At 40.5% G+C, this 18,861-nt stretch overlaps 1 protein-coding gene across 3 annotated transcripts in view; it reads left to right on the top strand.

The window, feature by feature from the left end:
• Window positions 1–18,861, top strand: part of tenm1 (teneurin transmembrane protein 1) — a 291,251-nt gene that overhangs the window by 70,900 nt on the left and 201,490 nt on the right. For all 3 annotated transcript variants that reach the window (XM_052114410.1, XM_052114401.1, XM_052114419.1), the window contains exon 3: window positions 12,407–12,670. In XM_052114410.1, the coding sequence (XP_051970370.1) occupies window positions 12,407–12,670 (264 nt within the window). The remainder of the gene's footprint in view (window positions 1–12,406; window positions 12,671–18,861) is intronic.

Here is an 18,861-nt window from a genome sequence, read left to right as displayed (position 1 = left end):
TAAAGATAAAGGGAGTAAATAATGTTTTAATCCAAATTTAGACATGCCAGCCATCTGTTTGAGGGGTAAGGTTGGGGGTTAGGGAAAGGGTTATTATATGGTATTATAATTAGCTTATATAAAGAGAAATGGATGTAAAGGGAAGTCCTCATAATTATATGTGTAAATGCTTGTGTGTAAGGGACAGAATGAAAGACAACAGTAAATGACATCATGCCATCAACGGGACAATTTAGCTGTTATCATAAGCCTCTGACATCTTATGAAAACATTTGCAACTTAAAGGATGAAATAAAGGGACCATAATTATAGATACAATTATTTTTTTTTGTTTGTTTGTTATTTTGCTTTAATGAAATTAATTATGTGGTTTGATTCGTCCGTGAGAAACATAACAAACAACTAACAAACAAACAAACCTAATTAAGAGCACCATTGTGCATACGTGCTTGGGCTCGCATGTGTGTGTGTTAGTTTTAATTTTGAATAATGATTTTTTTTTTTTAACCTTTTTTTCTTCTGTCTTTGATATCCCACATTAATGGAGGCATTTGTGCTTGTGTGAGTCCCCAGGGAGAAATATTTCCATTAATTAAAGATGCAATATGTAAAATTTTTCATGTAATTTTCACCATTTTTTGTCAATGTGTGAACGGCTTGTAACTCAATTTATAAAATGAGTCCTTCCCAGACTTCCTAGGTTGCCTATTAAAGCCTATAGACTGATTTTTATGCGAAGGGAGTGGGACGCTTTTGCCGGGAAAATCCAAAGTATGTTACGTTTATGTGCGCTCCCGAGAGACTTGCCTCAGAGCTTCTCTTCCGCTATTCAACCGCGACAACAGACAGTCTGCAACACTAGGTAACATTATCTTAGAGATGGAACAAGCAAACGTCTGACTCCCAGCACAACACCGACTCCTACACAAACTCTGAGTAAGCCAAAAAAAAACATTTATCTACCTGATCCTGTCTGGCTAAGCGGGAACGTGATCGTGGTCGAGCGAAAACTAGTGTGAACATCGGCAGGGCATTTGATTCCTGGAGGGTCCTTCAGTTTTGGGGATCAAAATCGACCCTGAATTGGCATTCTTCTTATTGGACAGGTAAGCTTACATAACTGCAAAGCATGTGAAATATAGTGCCATAAGAATTGATCTGTGTAATTATTTTAGCTGATAAGCAGTTTTCAAAAGTCAAGCTAGTCAGTGTCATGGAGCCTATGTTTTAAATATAATTTTTGGATGTTACACATATTACCATTATTGTAAATAATAGTGTTGTTGATAACTTTCATTTGTATTTGCAATATCTATATCAGTTTTTTTACCCCCACAGAGCTGGTGGGGCACTACAGAATATCATTGACAGACTCCCCATTATCGGTCTTGAAGAAAGAGTAATAGACATACATGACCTACTACAATATGTGTTCATTTTTTTAAATTACAAAATCTCTATGTGTGAATAGTAATATTATTGGAAAACGATCAATATGATGAGATGTGTATGTAATAAGCATATGTCAAATGTAGTTGTATTGAATGATGAATCTTTGAAAATGTTCTTTTCATTACAGGTCAACTTCAGATCTTGAGGCCTTTCAGAACCACATTTTTATGAATGTACTTATATACTGTATAGATTACTGTTGATGCATAACCATGTAATTTATCTAATGGTTGAATTATCAGTTGTGTAGCTCATCTTTACCAAGTTATACAAGGCACAAGTGCCAAGAAGTTTTTTTCTCTGTCCAGGTAGCTCTATTTCCATCACCAATCAGCGTAATATCATATGTTGGATCAGCTGAGCAGGACTAGAGCTGGAACAAGTACTTCCTGGAACTTGTGCCTTATCAGAATAAGTTGGGGAAATACTTGTGTTCCTAATTCTTGTTATTTTGTTTTCATATAGGAGATGACTTTACAGAACAATCGTTTATTGATTCAAGCTAACAAAAACATGTAAAAAAAAAAAGTTATGTATATAGTATAAATACTTGGATATATATATATATATGGATTATAGATTGTGTATAAAAATATTTAAATTTTAGTTATTTTTTTATATATACTTCTAGAAAATAAAATACAATGTAGAAAAAATACAAATTGTTTTATTTTTTATGTTTGAAAAATGTATGCAAAGGAACACCACACACAGTTTTTATTTTCACCTAAATGTTGCTTCCTTGTAGCCAACATAGTTGCTAAAGGGGTCAGGGACTTTGTCTCTTATTAACCACACGCAGCACTTAGGTATTACGACCCTGTTCCCAGTTCACAGACTTCCATGTTCCCAGATGGTGAACTGGCGATATGCAGAGTACCGATAATCTCTGTTATCTACCACCGGGTCCTGTCTGTCAGTGAGTGCAAGAATGTTGTTCCATATCTGTCTAGCCAAACGTAGGATGCCCTCATCAAGACAGTAAAGTTCCATATGGGCCTTCCTGCTGAGACACCTCTCTGGATTTTGACCACAATATTTGGAGTCTGTCCTCTTCCGTAACATAATCTGCTCCTGCTCTTCCCCTCACCCTCCCCCTCCCCAGGCTATGCCTTTTTCCCTGACCCGCACTCCACCTGCACCTCTGCAATGACCCCTTCCTCTTGCCCTCCCTCTTCCTCTATCATCACTGCCACTGCTTTCATCTACTGGAACTGGATTCCTGAAATGAAAACAATGAAATATTATGAAACTGATATTTTTATATTTATTTATATATATTTCCATATTTGAGGTATGCTGATTCACAGTAACTGACATAAACAATGTTAATCTGTAATTATTCAGGAAGGTAAACTACAATAACGCATGAAACGAATGCTAGACAATGTTCAAGATAATGCAAAAAGACCCATTCACTAGTGTAACATAACTTGGTTATACAGAAAATATATACAATCTATTATTATAAAACAATAGCGCATCGATATATATCAAAATGTCAGTTGTGATGGAATCACATCAATACTGAATCGTGTCAACATATTTATTATGTATAGCCTATTATATATACAGCTAATGTCATCATCCACCAAATATAATATACAGTATCAAAGTTTGCAGTAAAACAATCATAACTGTGTATTCTAATTATGTTGCCTCATCTGTCAGCATGATGTAGGTGAATCACATTCAGTCTCTTTGTACATTAATTACATCGCAAGCACGAGCAAAGGTAGCTGGCTGCAGTTCACTTGACGGCCACAGGTTTCATTAATAACAAGTTTTTCAATTAATAAAAAAATTCGAGTGTTTTTTTTAGAATAGTGTGCGTCATTAGTGTTAGCGTGTTGCAACTCTTAAGATTGTTGTTTGTGTTTTGGAGCTGCACAAATAATCTTTAAAAGGTCTCAATTCTGACTTTGTTAGGTGGTAAAATTGACCACAATATTTGGAGTCTGTCCTCTTCTGTAACATAATTGGCTCCTGCTCTTCCCATCACCCTTCCACCTGCACCTCTGCAATGACCCCTTCCTCTTGCCCTCCTTCTTCCTCTATCATTACTGTCACTGCTTTCATCTACTGGAGCTGCATGTATTTCTGAACTGAACTTTCACAATGAAATATTATGAAAATTATATTTTTATATTTATTTATCTATATTTCCATATTTGAGGTATGCTGATTTCATACAAAGGTGTACACTACAGTCTTCAAAGACAAAGGACAACTGGCTCTAACAAGTACAGAAAGAGATGTGTAAGGCCAGATGTGCAACTAAACAAGAGGATAAGTACATCATACACTCTAGTTTGAGAAATAGATTCCTCACATGTCCTCAGCTGACAGCTTCATTGAATTATACCCACTCAACACGAGTTTAATATACAAGAGTAAATAAGAGACTCAAGGGTGCAGGCCTTCTGAGAAGAATTGCAAAGAAAAAGCCACTTTTGAAACAGAAAAACAAAAACAAAAGTTAGAGTGGGCAAAGAAACACAGACATCGGACAACCGATAATTGGAAAAGAGTGTTATGGATCTTAACCCCATTGAGCTTTTGTGGGATCAGCTAGACTCTTAAGGTGTACGAGAAGTGCCCGACAACACAGCCACATCTATGGCAAGTGCTACAGGAAACGTGGGGTGAAATGTCACTTGAGGATCTGGACAAACTGACAGCTGGAATGGCGAACATCTTTGTTTAGTAGCCTAATGGTTTTTTAAATCTCTGAAATAATAACAATTCTTCAAAATCGTAAAAGAATCATGATCTTTATTCTAAGCAAAAAAAAATATATAATGTTTCTCAATTCATCCAGAATAGTGCAGCTATTGTAAGTGGTGTGTGTGTGTGTGTGTGTGTGTGTGTGTGTGGTAGTGTGTTGTAGACTGAGAGGATTGTTAGTGTGGTGTATTTTGCATTAGTGTCTTGCGTGTGGTTGCTTTTAGCTTGATGTGGTCCATAAGCACCGTTAAAATATGGTTCGAACTGTATTTTTGTTTCCTCTATGGAATCATTCAAATGATACATGCAGAACAAAACATTCCATTCCAGTTACCACGGCAACAGCTTTAAAATGAGAGAGAGAGAGAGAGAAATGAGCCATACATTTCTGGAAATGCATCAAAACAATTGACCCCCTCTCCTTTTGCCACAAAGCCCTGATCTGCCAAGAGATGAGCTCTGAAGGAAGCCCCCTGAGCCTACTCATTCTGAGATTCTGTGACCCCACCAAAACAAAACTACCTCAGACAATCAGACCTAACCAAATTATGTCTAAAGAAAAATACATTGATTATTGCAACAAACTTGAAACTGATCTGGCCCTAAAAACAACATACACTGTGGTAAGTTACCTAACCATGATGACCAACCAAAAGGAAAGGAAAACTCTGACAAAGCACAGACTGAGTGAGCACAAGCTGGCCATAAAGATGGGTTGACACAGACAAACGTGGCTCCCTAAGGCTGAGAGACTGATCTCACAGTGTTCAAGAAGCAGTTGAAACTGAGCAGCATTTCCTGACCCAGTGCACAAACTATTAAAACATTCAGCAAGAACTTTCCAAAAATTACTAAAATCTTCAATGATTTCCAGAATTACCGCAATATAGATAAACTGCCCCTACTATTGGGAGAGAATGAGGAATGCTACAGTGTGACAGCCAAATATGGCGTCTGCCTGCCACAACCTGAGGAACAATAAATAAGCCCCCTGTTCCACATGACCTTTTGTTAATTCAATGTAAAAATGGTCTTTCTTACTTAATGATAACTTTATTGCTTTTATTATTACCAGTTCAATTAATATTGTCTTAATTAAAATTGTTCTATTGATACTGACTTTTATGTCGCATTGGAAAATTTGATTCACTGTTATAAAAAGCAACAGCTTTGTCAATATTGTATGTACCACATTCATAGCTCACTGAATTAAATTGAGAGATGAAAATAGAGACAGCGAGAGAGAGAGAGACAGAGACATAGGCAAAAATGGAGAGAGCTAAGGAAAGGCCTTTCACCCCCTCTTACCCTGGCTTTTTATATCCATGTCTACACATGGGTGTGTGTGTGTGTGTGTGTGTGTGTGTGTGCACGTAGGTCAGACTGAGAAGCAAGGGGTCATGTTCTTAGTGAAGGACAGAGAAGTGCATCGTGGGCAATTAGTACTGAGATGATTAGAGCAGGGAGAGCAGTGAGAAGGGTCGCCACGGAGACAGGAGTCAGAGAGTCGGTGGAGAGGATTCTTAAGGACACTTGAATAAAGAGCTCGCTTCTCTCTCTCTCTCACACACACAGGTCTGGAAATCAAACTCCCTCTATACACACATACACACACACACAGCTAAACTACACTGGGTGCTACACACATAAAGAGAAGTGAAGAAATGAGAAGATGATATGAAGAGAATAGACATAATAAGAAATGAAGGAGATAAGAGAAGGAGATGAGAGAAAAGAAGAAATGAGAAGATGAGATGAGATGAGAAGATGATATAAGAAAAGAGAAGAGATACTGAGATGAGAGAAGATAATAAATGTGAATAAAAAGAATGCCATGAAAAGAAATAAAAAGATGAGATGTGAAGATGAGATGATATAAGAAATGAGGAGATCGGAAATCAGATGAAGTGATGTGAGATGAGAAATAATGATAAGTTGAGTTCAAATAGAATAAGAAGAAAATTGATTAACTGAAATGAGAAGAGATGAGCTGATTGTTGCCAAATGATTAATTTCAGATTTCAACAGAGCAGATATAACAAATCAGACACATACAATGCTTGCAAAAGGTGTGTTTACACAGAATTTGAGACACATAAACGCAATCCAACAATTACTGAAACTATGTATTTAAGAAGAATTCTAAACAAACAAAAAATGTCAAAACATTTTTGATTCAATCATTAAACAGAACTCATGATGTGAAGGCCTATTTTCAACTACATGTCATCCAGTGGTGATTTCTTTATAGCCCAAAGTATACTTTGGTCAAATGCTGAACGTCCACAACAGGACACTTTATGCAAATCTCGTCATCAGCAGAGTGCATGAGCACAGAACGTGTGCAGCCTAATGTGCATGCGTGTGGAATTATTTACACTAATTAGTGCGTCGTGCATCTCCAGGAGGTTCATGAGTGCTAACTGCATAAGAGAAATGATGATTGATTGGACAGTGAGCTTTCAATCATTGTATTTTTATCCCACCAGTAATCTCACCTTCTCTATGGTTGTGTCTCGTTTGGAAGGCTGCGACCTCCGGAGGTCACATTTGTCAGATGCATACGTCATCGAGGATGTCTCATTTCAGAAAAGCGAGTAGGACACTTCAAATGCAGCCTTCAAATGTGACCTTCTTTCACGGAAATTCGGAGGATGCATGAGGTGTATCCTTGGTGGGCACTCATAACCCACAATTCTTTGCTTCAACGGAAATGTCTAAAAAATGGACGCCAATATGCCCGTAAATATTATGTTAAAATGGAAAGAATGTTAATTCCCAAGTTGAAGGACCTCAGTAGATGGGTGCAGAGTATATAATATATTTAATTATATTAATATACAGTATAATTAAAATTAATTATTATACTAAAAGTACACCTGTCAAATCTATTTTCTTTTCTCTTTACATCTTCTCTTCTAAAATGTACCTCATACGTTCCCTTCCAGAGGGACTTTGTTCCTTTCTCACTCAAAGTGCTCGCGCTTGTTAAAGAGTGGCGTGCTGTCATAGCAACCATGTTATGTTCTTTTTCCGTTTGTCCTATGAAGGCAGTCTTGCTTAAATGAGGCTTGTTTAAAGGAGGACACTCGGTATACTGCAGCCTTCAAAGGAAGTGTCCTACCTAGCATGCAGCCTTTCAAACGAGACACAGCCTATATGATATGATTGGTCGAGCTATTAAATGGGCTGAACCATGTAACAAACAGACAATCATTTAAACGGTGATGTAGATTAATGACAGCATTCCAATCACTGTCATTCCAACTGAGTGCAGAGTGATCGGCGATGCATTTTTAAAATTTGTATGCATTTGGCAGACACTTTTATACAAAGCGACTTACAGTGCCCTTTTACAGGGACAATCGCTCCCCTGGAGCAACCTGGAGTTTAGTGCCTTGCTCAAGGACACAGTGGTGGTGGCTGTGGGGATCGAACCAGCAACCTTCTGATTACCAGTTATGTGCTTTAGCCCACTACGCCACCACCACACACCACCACGATGCAGAAGAACTTGGATGTGGTTTAATCAACACAATTAATTTTGTGATTATAAATCTTCAATTTGGCCATTGGCATATGTATATGTTGTAAATAAAATAGAAATGTTAAAGGATCTGTATTTATGTTGTTTTATTTCCGTTCTGTAAGTTCACTTATTAATATTTGTTCTGAAGAAAAAAAAAAAGCAAACAACCCTAAAAACTACAGAGTAGAATTAAATAAATAATAATGATGGTATTAAAAAAGAAGATGCAATTACGTTTTTTTGACCAACATCTGTGCTTTACCTTCTTTTGAAAAGCACCATCTGCCACTGATCTCATCATATGAACAACCAGTCAGTAAATGCAATTGCCTAATTTATGTCTCAGCAGCCTTAAGTATGGCCTACAATATGAACAGTTCTTGGTTAATTTAGAATTGGAGCAGTCAGGATTTCTCCAAGTAGGCAAAGGAGGCAGTGTCTCCTCAAAAATGTGGGTGAGCAAAATAAACGACTGTACATAAGTAAAACAAATAAAACATTATGAAACATGATCTCAAACAAGCATGTAGCAGTCCTATTTCTGCAGTCATTCTGTCAAACAGTGAAATCCAGTGGATAAAGTTTCAGAGGGAGGCATCTCTCAAGCCTCCCTTCAGCTCATTTCAATAACATGGGCACCTAAATTGTGGGACAAACTGATGCAAGTGGGGAAACTATTTGCACAGAAAACAACTGTCACAGACAACCAAAATTTTGGTCACAACCAAATGAAAATGAACTTAAAATTACTTGAAATCTGAAATGGTATGTGAGTGAATCGCTCTTAAAGGTACAGATCCGTGGATGATCTAAAATTAAGACGACTATAAAAATAATTGCTGAACAGATATACACGAAATGTGCTTGTTGCTGTTTGATTTAATAAATAGTGTAAATATCAACTTACAAAAATAAGTATTTTATGCTTATTTACATTGTAAATTAAAACAGCATGTTCATACAAAAAACATGTGGATGCTGCTAAAAGTTAGTGTTGCACACTGCAGAGCACAAAGAAAAATTGCTGTCAGCGAAAAAGTACAAGGTGACAAAAGTTACAGATGCGGATACACCCTCTACTTCACATTGATCTGCGCCTAGGTAAGGATACATCAATTACATTTTTGCTGGGAGGGGGCTGTCCCATTTTACACAAGCAGGAATCTGGTCACCCTGTTTCTGTCCATGTCTCAGACACGGCCGTCTTGTTCATGTTCCACTCAGTGATGCGACGAGAGACAATCTGTTTCAAGCAAGCCCACTCATCAAAGAGCGTAGTTTCATCTATCAAACTGAGAGCAAGGAATTCTGGAGTAGAAGTGTTCGAGGCTGCTCTGAATGTCTTTCCTCTCTAGGGTGTCTCTTAGTAGGGCCCACTCAAGTTTTTCTGTGTTCTCCAATGAGCGGCCCCAATTCTGCAGGTAATCCACGATGCTGAATAAAAGTTTCTCACTGCACAAAAGAAATCATCCGCTTGCATGTCACCAGCTTTAACCAGGGCATCTAACTGCTTTTTAATGTCAGAGGGTATGAATGATTCCTCCAGCCTTGCCTACAAGACTTTTCTTAGGTCATGAATGTGCAAATCTATGGCCGTGCACAACAGAATGATAAGCAAAATGTTCTTCACTTGCATGCATCTTGTCAGTTTCTGAACTGTGCTTCACAAAACAAATCGCTAACACTTGATGCGGCATACTTACTTTTAGCAGCATCCACATGCTTTTTGTTTGAACATGCTGCGCAATGTCGGTGCGGCCAAATCTCACTCCTAACTTTACTAGGCTCTGTCTGTGACTTCTTTTATTTTTACTCTTTTTAAAGATCTTCATTAATGTACATTTACAATTCTTTAACATATTTCTAGCCACAATTTCATCTGTGTGCTCTTTCAAAATGACTCTTCAATCAGTTCACTAACTGGACGTCTATTGATAGGTTATTGTGATTGGATATTTTAATCCAATCATGTACTTCACATAACACGGTGTGATTTTATCGGTTTTCCTTGGCTATCTTTGACTAGAATACACATGTGACTGAGAAAGCTGAGAAATTTTAGGAGAGGGTAAATACAGGACAAAATGCAATTTCTTTCAGAATAAGTCGGGACAGTGCTTAAATACGGGACTGTCCCAGGAAAAACGGGACATAGGGCCACCATAGACAGATGTTTTTCGTGAGCTGGAGAGCAAGACCATTAACTTCTTTTATTCCTGCCTGGGACATCTGCACCTGTGGAGCGTGTGTTCTCATTAATGAACGCAGCATGGACACCGGATAAATCTCAACTTAGTGGCTACGTTTACATGCACTAATTTTCGTCAATCCGAATAAATTCAATCCGATTGCAGATTCCGAATATACTGTTTATATGTCCCCTAAACTTTGCAATCTGATACAAATATTTGTTTACATGTGCATTACATTTTACGAAAAAAAACTTAAAAAGAGCGTCAGTCGTTACGTTCTGAAGAAGCGGAGAAAGGCTGAGAAAGTGAGAATGGCACAAAAGTATGTAATTGGTGTTTTTGCTTTATTGAGATATCATATAAAAAAATATGCCAGAAATGCTTTCTTCGTATGTTACTCACTCTCTTTGGCAAACAAAGAATTAGAAGCAGCATCTAATACCCTGTCTGACCTCCTCCAATAAAATATACTTAGTATGAAGTAAAGACAGGTGGGTGAGAGTTGTCCTTAAAGGAGTTTACAGATGTGGAATGGAAACAAAATAATAGGGACTTTAAGCAACAACTGAGGGTGGGACCCTACACAAAAATCACTAAGCAATAATGACAGCGGAACGGAGCATTTAATCATTCAAGGGGAAAATTAGGTAGCCTATTTAAACCAGCAAGAGAAGTGATACTCACAGTGTTAAATAACCGTCAGAAGAAGAGTTTTACTCTAGTACGATTTAAATAGCCTACGTCTAAATCTAGATAGATTTAACATAAGTTACATCAGGAAGTGAGTGAATGGTGAGTGAACATGCAATGGAACACAGAACGCCGTAACTGCACCTGCTGCATAAAGTCCCTATTAAGAATGACACAATGTTCTTTTTTACTTTATTTGATGTCATGTGATATGTGCCATGCAGAATATTAAGTGAAAGCCCACATACCCTTAATAATGTGTTTTGTCATTGCTTTGTAGGTTCACGCAAAGAGTATCATATATAAAAATACATATACACCACATCTCTGCGCATGAGCACAAGGTATATCTGGCCATGGCTAATATTTTTATTTTAGTCAGATTATTTTAGGTCTACAACACACCCTTCAATCGGATTGAAATTTAATTCGGATCCAGCTCAATCAGATAATTTTTGTGTTTACATGAAGGCTTTTCAATCCGATTGAGCTATCAGTCAGATTCTAAATGGATTATTTGGTTGCATGTAAACGTGGCTACTGTAACAGTCATGAAGGCAATGCTCTGCATTTTACTGTACCATAAACTCTTGAAAGACAAGCACATACTGAGAAAAATTGCTGCCAGTGTAAAAGTACAAGGTGACAACAGTTACAGGTGCGGCAGATGCACCATCTACTTCGCATTAATAAAGATACGTCAATTTCATTTTTGCTGGGAGGGGGCTGTCCCATTCTCCACAAGCTGGAATCTGGTCACCCTAAATATGATCTCTTATTTATCACTGTGGCTATGGGAAAGTGAACATTTACAGTGACAGGAAAACATTTCAGCTCCATTTCACGTGTTGTGCAAAGAAATAGATTGGCTTCTTTTAGCTTGTTGAACATGCATTTTCATTTGGGCATTTCTAATCGCCAAGCATGTGAGTCGTCATGGTAACCAGATTTTGAGCGGATTGCAGCAAAACTATAATTAAAGTATCGTGAAATCATCGTGCAATGCAATAAAATATCAGACAAGATACCAAGAAGGATGTTGAGGGTATTTAATTTCAATGAAAAACAAAATCAGTGAGCCTAACAGCTGAAACTGGGACATTATTATATTTTTTGGAGAAATGACAGACACACCTCATAAAACCGGAACTGACTTCTGGTCACTCTAGTTTTCTAACTGCTTTACTTCTCTCCATGAAGTAGTAGTGATTGGCTCCCTCTCTGTCTTTGCTAATGTATTGAGGACCTTTAGACCATCTGCTTGTATTATCGCCACCTAGTGGCATCTGTATGTTAAGGTGATGGCGGGTTTAAAAGTTTAAAAACATATCGCAAAAAAAACTAAATATTTACGATTAAGATATTGTTATTATTATTTTTTTTAAAACAATGAAAATGTATTTTAGTTTAGGTAAATTTTTTTCAGTTATGCTGATTTTTATTTCAGTATACGATTTTTTAATTTTTTATTTAGTTCTTGTTTATGGTAATATTTTTGGTGTGAAAACCCTATGTCTCCTCCACTCTATGAGATTCTTGGGGGAATTGTAATAGTTTTCACATTTTGTGTGGTTAAAAGCAGACTTCTTTGTGTAAAATGTTTATTTGGGGTTTTTCAAGCTATTCTCCATCTCTGAAAAAAGAATATAGTTTCTCAGCATGGCTCAAGAAATCTCTTCAGTCTATACATAGCTCCAACACTGAGCTGTAATTCACTAGCCTGTAAGTCGTGTATGTTTGTGTGTGTGTGTGCTTCCACAAATTTGCACATAAGATTTAAGTTATTAGCATGTACCTCTCTTTCTGATTCTCTCAGATTTCTCTGACCCCTCCCAGACTGCGTTCCCTGATTTCCAAACGGAACTTCATGCAGCCAATCAGGAGCTTGCATACCCCAGGGGCGTGTCGGCAGGTGTTGCCTCAGACCCTGAGTCAGAGGGTGGGGCCTCTCCTGACCACGCCCTGCGGTTGTGGATGCAGGAAGTCAAGTCAGAGCACAGTTCCTGCCTGTCCAGCCGAGCAAACTCTGTCCTGTCCCTCACCGATACGGAACAAGAGCGCAAGTCCGAGCCTGAGAATGGTAAGAGAAACAATACATCAGAGAGGTTCTTTTAGGTCAGCCAGATTGTCATGATGATGATGATGATGATGTGCAAAATATTTCATTCATGTGCATGCGTGTGTGTCTGTGTGTATGTGGATTACTCTTAAGTGCCCTCATCAGTGTATGACTTTACAATTTTAATGAGTGTTGGCGCAGAGGGAGATTCACATTCAGTTAAACAGACTTCCGAGTCTAGCTACACACACACACACACACACACAACATTTCCTCTACACTACTCACTGATGCAATATTTATGCGGCTCACTAATAACTGCTTTGGTGTGTAAGCCACACTCCATAATCTCTCACACACATATACACACACATTAATGTTATTTTATTGTTAAACACACATACGTTACGTTGTATTTGATTGACCCCTGTGGGAATATTGTAGACCATTGTCTTGCTGATGATTGGGTATATCTGGTCTTGTTCCGCCCTTGTTTCTCCACACAAATGGCTCCCATTTCTCCAGATCTAGAATTTTCTCCACAGTTTCTCCTCCCAAAACTCACATCCTAAAGGAACAGTTCTCCCAAAAAAGAAATATATGTCATTATTCACTTTATTGTCATTCCAAACTTGTATCACTTTTTCTTTCTGTTTAACACTAAAGGAGATTGACAAACTTAGTCGCCATGCCTTAGAGCACAATCTTATTCACCATTCACTTTCATTGGATGTAAAAAGATGCTAAATTGAATGGTGACTGAAGCTGTCAGATTTCTAACATTCTGCCTTTGTTCCACAGAAATAAGCAATGAAATAATTTTTATTTTTGGATGAACTATTGCTTTAAGACACCTTTTTAAGGTTCACTTTCCTCCAGATTACCAATTCTGTTGACTGAACTGAAAGAAAAGAAAAAATATATATATGTATATATGCAAATAAAATGTCCAGACTTCCTCCAATATCAGTCACATATGAACTCCTATAAATTCATCCTTGTACTTTCTGGTAAGCACCACATCTGCACTATATATTTAAATTGTAGTGCTTTTATTTTGTACTTTACTTGTATCTGTTGTCTGCTTTTTGCTTTGGATATTCTTATTTACTCACATAATATGACAACGTCTGCAGAGAATGTTAATTTAGATGTTAACATTGAAGATACACTTAAAATAAATATTATCTAAATTGGTTGCATGCTAAATTAAAGAGGCCATTTCATGTATATGATGGTTGTTTTTTCTGTTTTGAAATGCAAGTTGAGAAATAGTAGTGTTGTAGCCTAGTTTTTAGATATACATACTAACACAAAGCCTCCTCCCCATTTATTGAAACTAAGCTGCCAAAAAGGTTTGTTCTGAAATCTTTGTTCGTGATGTTTATGTATTCAGCAGCTTGGCCTGCCCAGTCATGGAGAAGTAATTATTATTTCTGAGCACAAAAAGATGATAGTGTTTGCAAAGGCAATCATTACTATTACAGTTGCTTGTACTTAGGGTTAGAGGTTTTGAAAACCCTGATTCTATTTTTACATGGGCAAGAACAACTCACAGTTTCTTCCGAAAATGTTTAAATCTTATTAATGTCTATATGAGGAACCTCTGCCATATGTTGTTTTGTTCCTGCGTGTTGTTAATGCTCTTGATTGCCTTCCAGAGGATCCCAGTATTAGATTTGAGTAGCTGAAGTTTATTTTTACTAAGGACCCTGATCATTTCAGTTTGACCTTAAGTTTGTGCTTTACACTTCTGCGTGGATTGATTGATACGTAAATAAAATGGCATGTTTGATATACTGTAGCACCAGGACATGACGATACATATGGTATTTTATCGTTTTTATCAATACTATATTTTTTACACCCCTAATATAGATATGGTGCACTAGAAATCCCAGCCTCTTTAATTCTAAAGGTCACTAAATGGTCAAGAAAAACTAGCCAAATGCAGTGAAAGGGAAAGTGCTGGGAAACCTTGACTAACAATATAACTGGAGTTCTGGGGAAAAATAAAATAGATACTACATGGTATGGCTCTTCAAGAGAGCATTTTCAAATTCAGCTGTATATTTACTCTCAAAATTATGAAAATCATTTCAAAACAATTTTTTCTTCCATCTAGTCTCACCTTGGACTCATAAAGAAGTCTATATACATGTTTTGCTTCCTTCTGAATGAGCAGTTAGTATGCTCTCTCTCTCTATCTCGCTCTCTCTCTCTCTCTCTCTCTCTCTCTCTCTCTCTCTCTTTCTCTTCACTTGCTCACAGAAAGATGGATGTGGTATGGATACCAGCTTTGTGTCTAGAGAGATTGAATTAATTTCTCCTGATCCAATAGATCCAAATTAAAATTAATTACAAAGGCCGGACAGACGCATTAAGGCCAATCTCTCTGTATATGTGTGTGTGTGTGTGAGAGAGAGAGAGATCAGGTAAATGAAGAAAGCTCTCTACAGTTAAACTTCTCTAAATCCAGAGTCAGTTGAGAGGTTCTTGAAAATCAAAAACTTCTCAGCTGAACTGCTCCATAACGCTGTCTGTGAAATACACTGCAGACATGCTTATCGAGAGCTCATGAAGTCAATTACATAGTGTCGATGTTTCTGCTCGTTGAAACAAAACAGTGTGGAAGTAGCATTCAAAAGGTCCCTTTCTCTAAAACGAATCATAATAACCTGGGAAATATGTACTCATATATTTATGTACACTGCTGCTTTTTCTGTCCCCAAGCCCCACCAAGCGCCTGACTAGAACTATCACAATTGTTTAAAATTTTGCCTAAAATGTCTCCTGAGAAACACATTTTAAAAAACAAATAAACAGTAAGATGTACTAGCATACACTATTAGTAACACAGAATACTGCAACGGCAGATAGCTTCTTAATAGAGATGGGTCACGATGACATCATCCAGCAACCAAACAGTTGATTAGTAAGGTTGAATAGTTTGTATCAAATTTTTAGTATATTATTTATTTTTATATTTTTTACCAGTACTTTGATTAGTGTGCTGACAGCATGCTGTACTTTTGCCTTAGACAGTTTGCTTGATAAAACCCTCTTGAAAAAGTTGAGCCTTTAAAACAAAGCTGCTCCACACACATTCAAATGGAAGTCTGTGGCAGTTTTCTCTTGTCTCTTGCTATTTTTTAGAGCATCCCGCCACAAGCACTTTTAAATAGTCCAACTTTAAGAAATTGCATCTTGCTACCCCTGTTCCATTCTATTTTGTTTGTCCAGCTGTTTTTGAAAACAATATAAAAACTTATGTGAACAGCCCTTAAAGGGATAGTTCACCCAAAAATTTAATTTCTCTCATCATTTACTCACCTTCTTGCTATCCCAGATGTGTCTCACTTTCTTTCTTCTGCTGAACACAAACGAAGGTTTTTAGAAGAATAGCTCAGCTCTCTAGGTCCATACAATGAAAGTGAAAGGTGATCAGACTTGTCTACAGATTTGTAGCTCCAATAATCACATAAGGGAAACATAAACGAAAAATGACTCCAGTGGTTAAATCGTTTGGTTACGTATGTAACCTCCGTTCCCCGAGGGAGGGAACGACACGTTGTGTCGGAGAAGCGACACTAGGGGTCTCTCTTGAGCGCCGATATTCACCTCTGATCTTATTGAGAAGGGCCAATGGGAGTTGGCAGTCGGTATTTGCATATCCCGCCCCCGGACATACGGGTATTTAAGCGGCGCAAATACGGGAGTTCATTCAGGATTTCTCTGAGGAGCTGGAAATGGTCCGGCCACAACAGTGGCTCGGTTCAGTGACATGGCGGAGGAAAGACACAACGTGTCGTTCCCTCCCTCAGGGGACGACGTTCCCTCATACGTAACCAAACGTTCCCCTTCTGTCGCTCTCTCCACGTTGTGTCAGAGAAGCGACACTAGGGGACCCATTCCAATCTTGCCATGCGCTGAACCTTGTACGTGGACCGCCGATACAGAGGCGGGCAGGGATTTCATCCAGTGCCACGCATCGTCTGTACCTGGCTGCACGTACCCTTCCCCAATGCCCCATAAGAACATCGGAGTCCTTCTAGTTACCCTGGGAGGGGAACAAGGCGATGTTTGCCAACATGGGAACGGGCCAGCCTGGCTGGGCCTCTTTGTCTCTATGTTTCTCGCATAGAGCAATCACGGCTGGGGCCCTTACACGCATATAGGGAAGGGGGTCTTACCCAGACCCTGCGGAGACCACACCTGCCCTTTTTCTTGGGGAGGAAAAGTGGTAGACACGTCACACGGCCGTCTTAGGGCTCGTGTGGAAAGTATGGTGCGGTGGTAGATCCAGCCTTGAAAGGGGGGAGTTGCTACAGCACGGCGACCGAGGCAGCTGTAACTTTCTAAGGGAGACACGGGGGTCCGCTCGTAAGGGGACAGAACCGTGGAATTACACACAGGGGGAGTCCGAACAGGAGGCCTTCTTATTTTACCTGTGGAGCCCCTATACCAGTACGGGGTGGCCATCAGGGTACCCGCAGTGGCTTGGGTCGGCGAGTTCCTCCGCTGAACCGCGGACCCGGAGGGCTGGGGAGGAATCGACCAGGGGCCCGACTCGGAGTGGGGCGACCTGGGAAGAAGGCGCACCACTTTAACTTGACGTCAGGAAAAGGGCGCTGGGCGCAAGCGATCCACCCGGCCGGTCGGTCTACGTGTTACCGAGTTCTACGGGCTCAGACCTGAGAAAACACGAGACACAACCGACTCAACGCGGAGGTTGTAAAACCTCGCGAAGGTGTTGGGTGTTGCCCAACCCGCGGCTCTGCAGATGTCTGCTAGGGAGGTGCCCTTGGCCAGTGCCCACGAGGACGCAACACCCCTTGTTGAGTGAGCTCGGACCCGTAAGGGTAGGGGCACGGCCTGGGTGTGATAAGCCAGTGTGATGGCATCGACAACCCAGTGGGCGAGCCTCTGTTTGGAGACGGCATTCCCTTTCTGCCGTCCCCAAAGCAGACAAAGAGCTGCTCAGAGCGTCTGGTGCTCTGTGTGCGGTCCAGGTAAATGCGCAGGGCGCGCACTGGACACAGCAACGAAAGGGCGGGTCTGCCTCCTCCGGGGCAGCGCTTGCAGGTTCACTACCTGATCTCGGAATGGTGTGGTAGGAACCTTGGGCACATAGCCCGGTCAGCGGTCTTAGGATCACAGACGTATCTGCCGGACCGAACTTCAGGTAAGTGTCGCTGACAGAGAACGCTTGCAGGTCCCCGACCCTCTTAATGGAGGCGAGCGTGATCAGCAGGGCCGTCTTAAGAGAGAGGGCCCTGAGTCCAACTGATTCGAGCGGCTCGAAGGGAGGTCTCTGGAGTCCTGCCAAGACTACCGAGAGATCCCAGGAGGGAACTAGGCCTGGCCGGGAGGGATTCAACCTCCGGGCGCCTCTCAGGAACCTGAGGATCAGGTCGTGGTTACACAAAGACTTGCCGTCTACAGGAACATGGTGGCGGCGATAGCGGCAACATACACCTTGAGGGTGGACGGGGACAGCCTCCTGTCCAGCCTCTCCTGTAGGAACAGAAGCACTGACCTAATCGCGCATCTCTCGTGGTCTTCGACTCGGGAAGAACACCAATCTGCGAACAAGCACCACTTTAGGGCGTAAAGGTGCCTGGTAGAGGGGCTCTGGCTTGGTTGATGGTATTCACAGCGGTCGCCGGTAAGCCGGCTAGCTCTTCAGCGTCCGTCCAGGGACCAGGCGTGGAGGTTCCAGAGGTCTGGCGCGGGTGCCAGAGCATGCCCGTCCCTGAGAGAGGAGGTCCTTTCTCAGGGGAATTCGCCAGGGAGGAGCTGTCGCGAGGAGCCTGAGTTCCGAGAACCAAGTCCGAGTGGGCCAGTAGGGGGCCACCAACGTGACTTGCTCCTCGTCCTCCCTGACCTTGCACAGCACCGGTGCAAGAAGGCTCACTGGGGAAATGCGTACTTGCGCAGCCCCGAGGGCCAGCTGTGTGCCAGCGCGTCTGTCCCGAGGGGAGCCTCTGCTAGGGCGTACCAGAGCGGGCAGTGGGAGGTTTCCTGGGCGGAGAACAGGTCTACCTGGGCCTTGCCAAACGTTCCCAAATCAGCTGGGCCGACTGGGGGTGAAGCCTCCACTCCCCGCCGGGCAGGCGTTGTCATGATAGCGCGTCCGCTACGACGTTGAGCTTGCCGGGGATGTGAGTGGCACGCAGCGACTTGAGTCGCTGCTGGCTCCATAGGAGGAG

This window comes from Xyrauchen texanus, chromosome 4, assembly GCF_025860055.1.
Source record: "Xyrauchen texanus isolate HMW12.3.18 chromosome 4, RBS_HiC_50CHRs, whole genome shotgun sequence".
Taxonomy (NCBI): Eukaryota; Metazoa; Chordata; class Actinopteri; order Cypriniformes; family Catostomidae; genus Xyrauchen; species Xyrauchen texanus.
The sequence above is the reverse complement of the archived record's forward strand: the minus strand, read 5'-3'. Positions and strand labels throughout refer to the sequence as shown.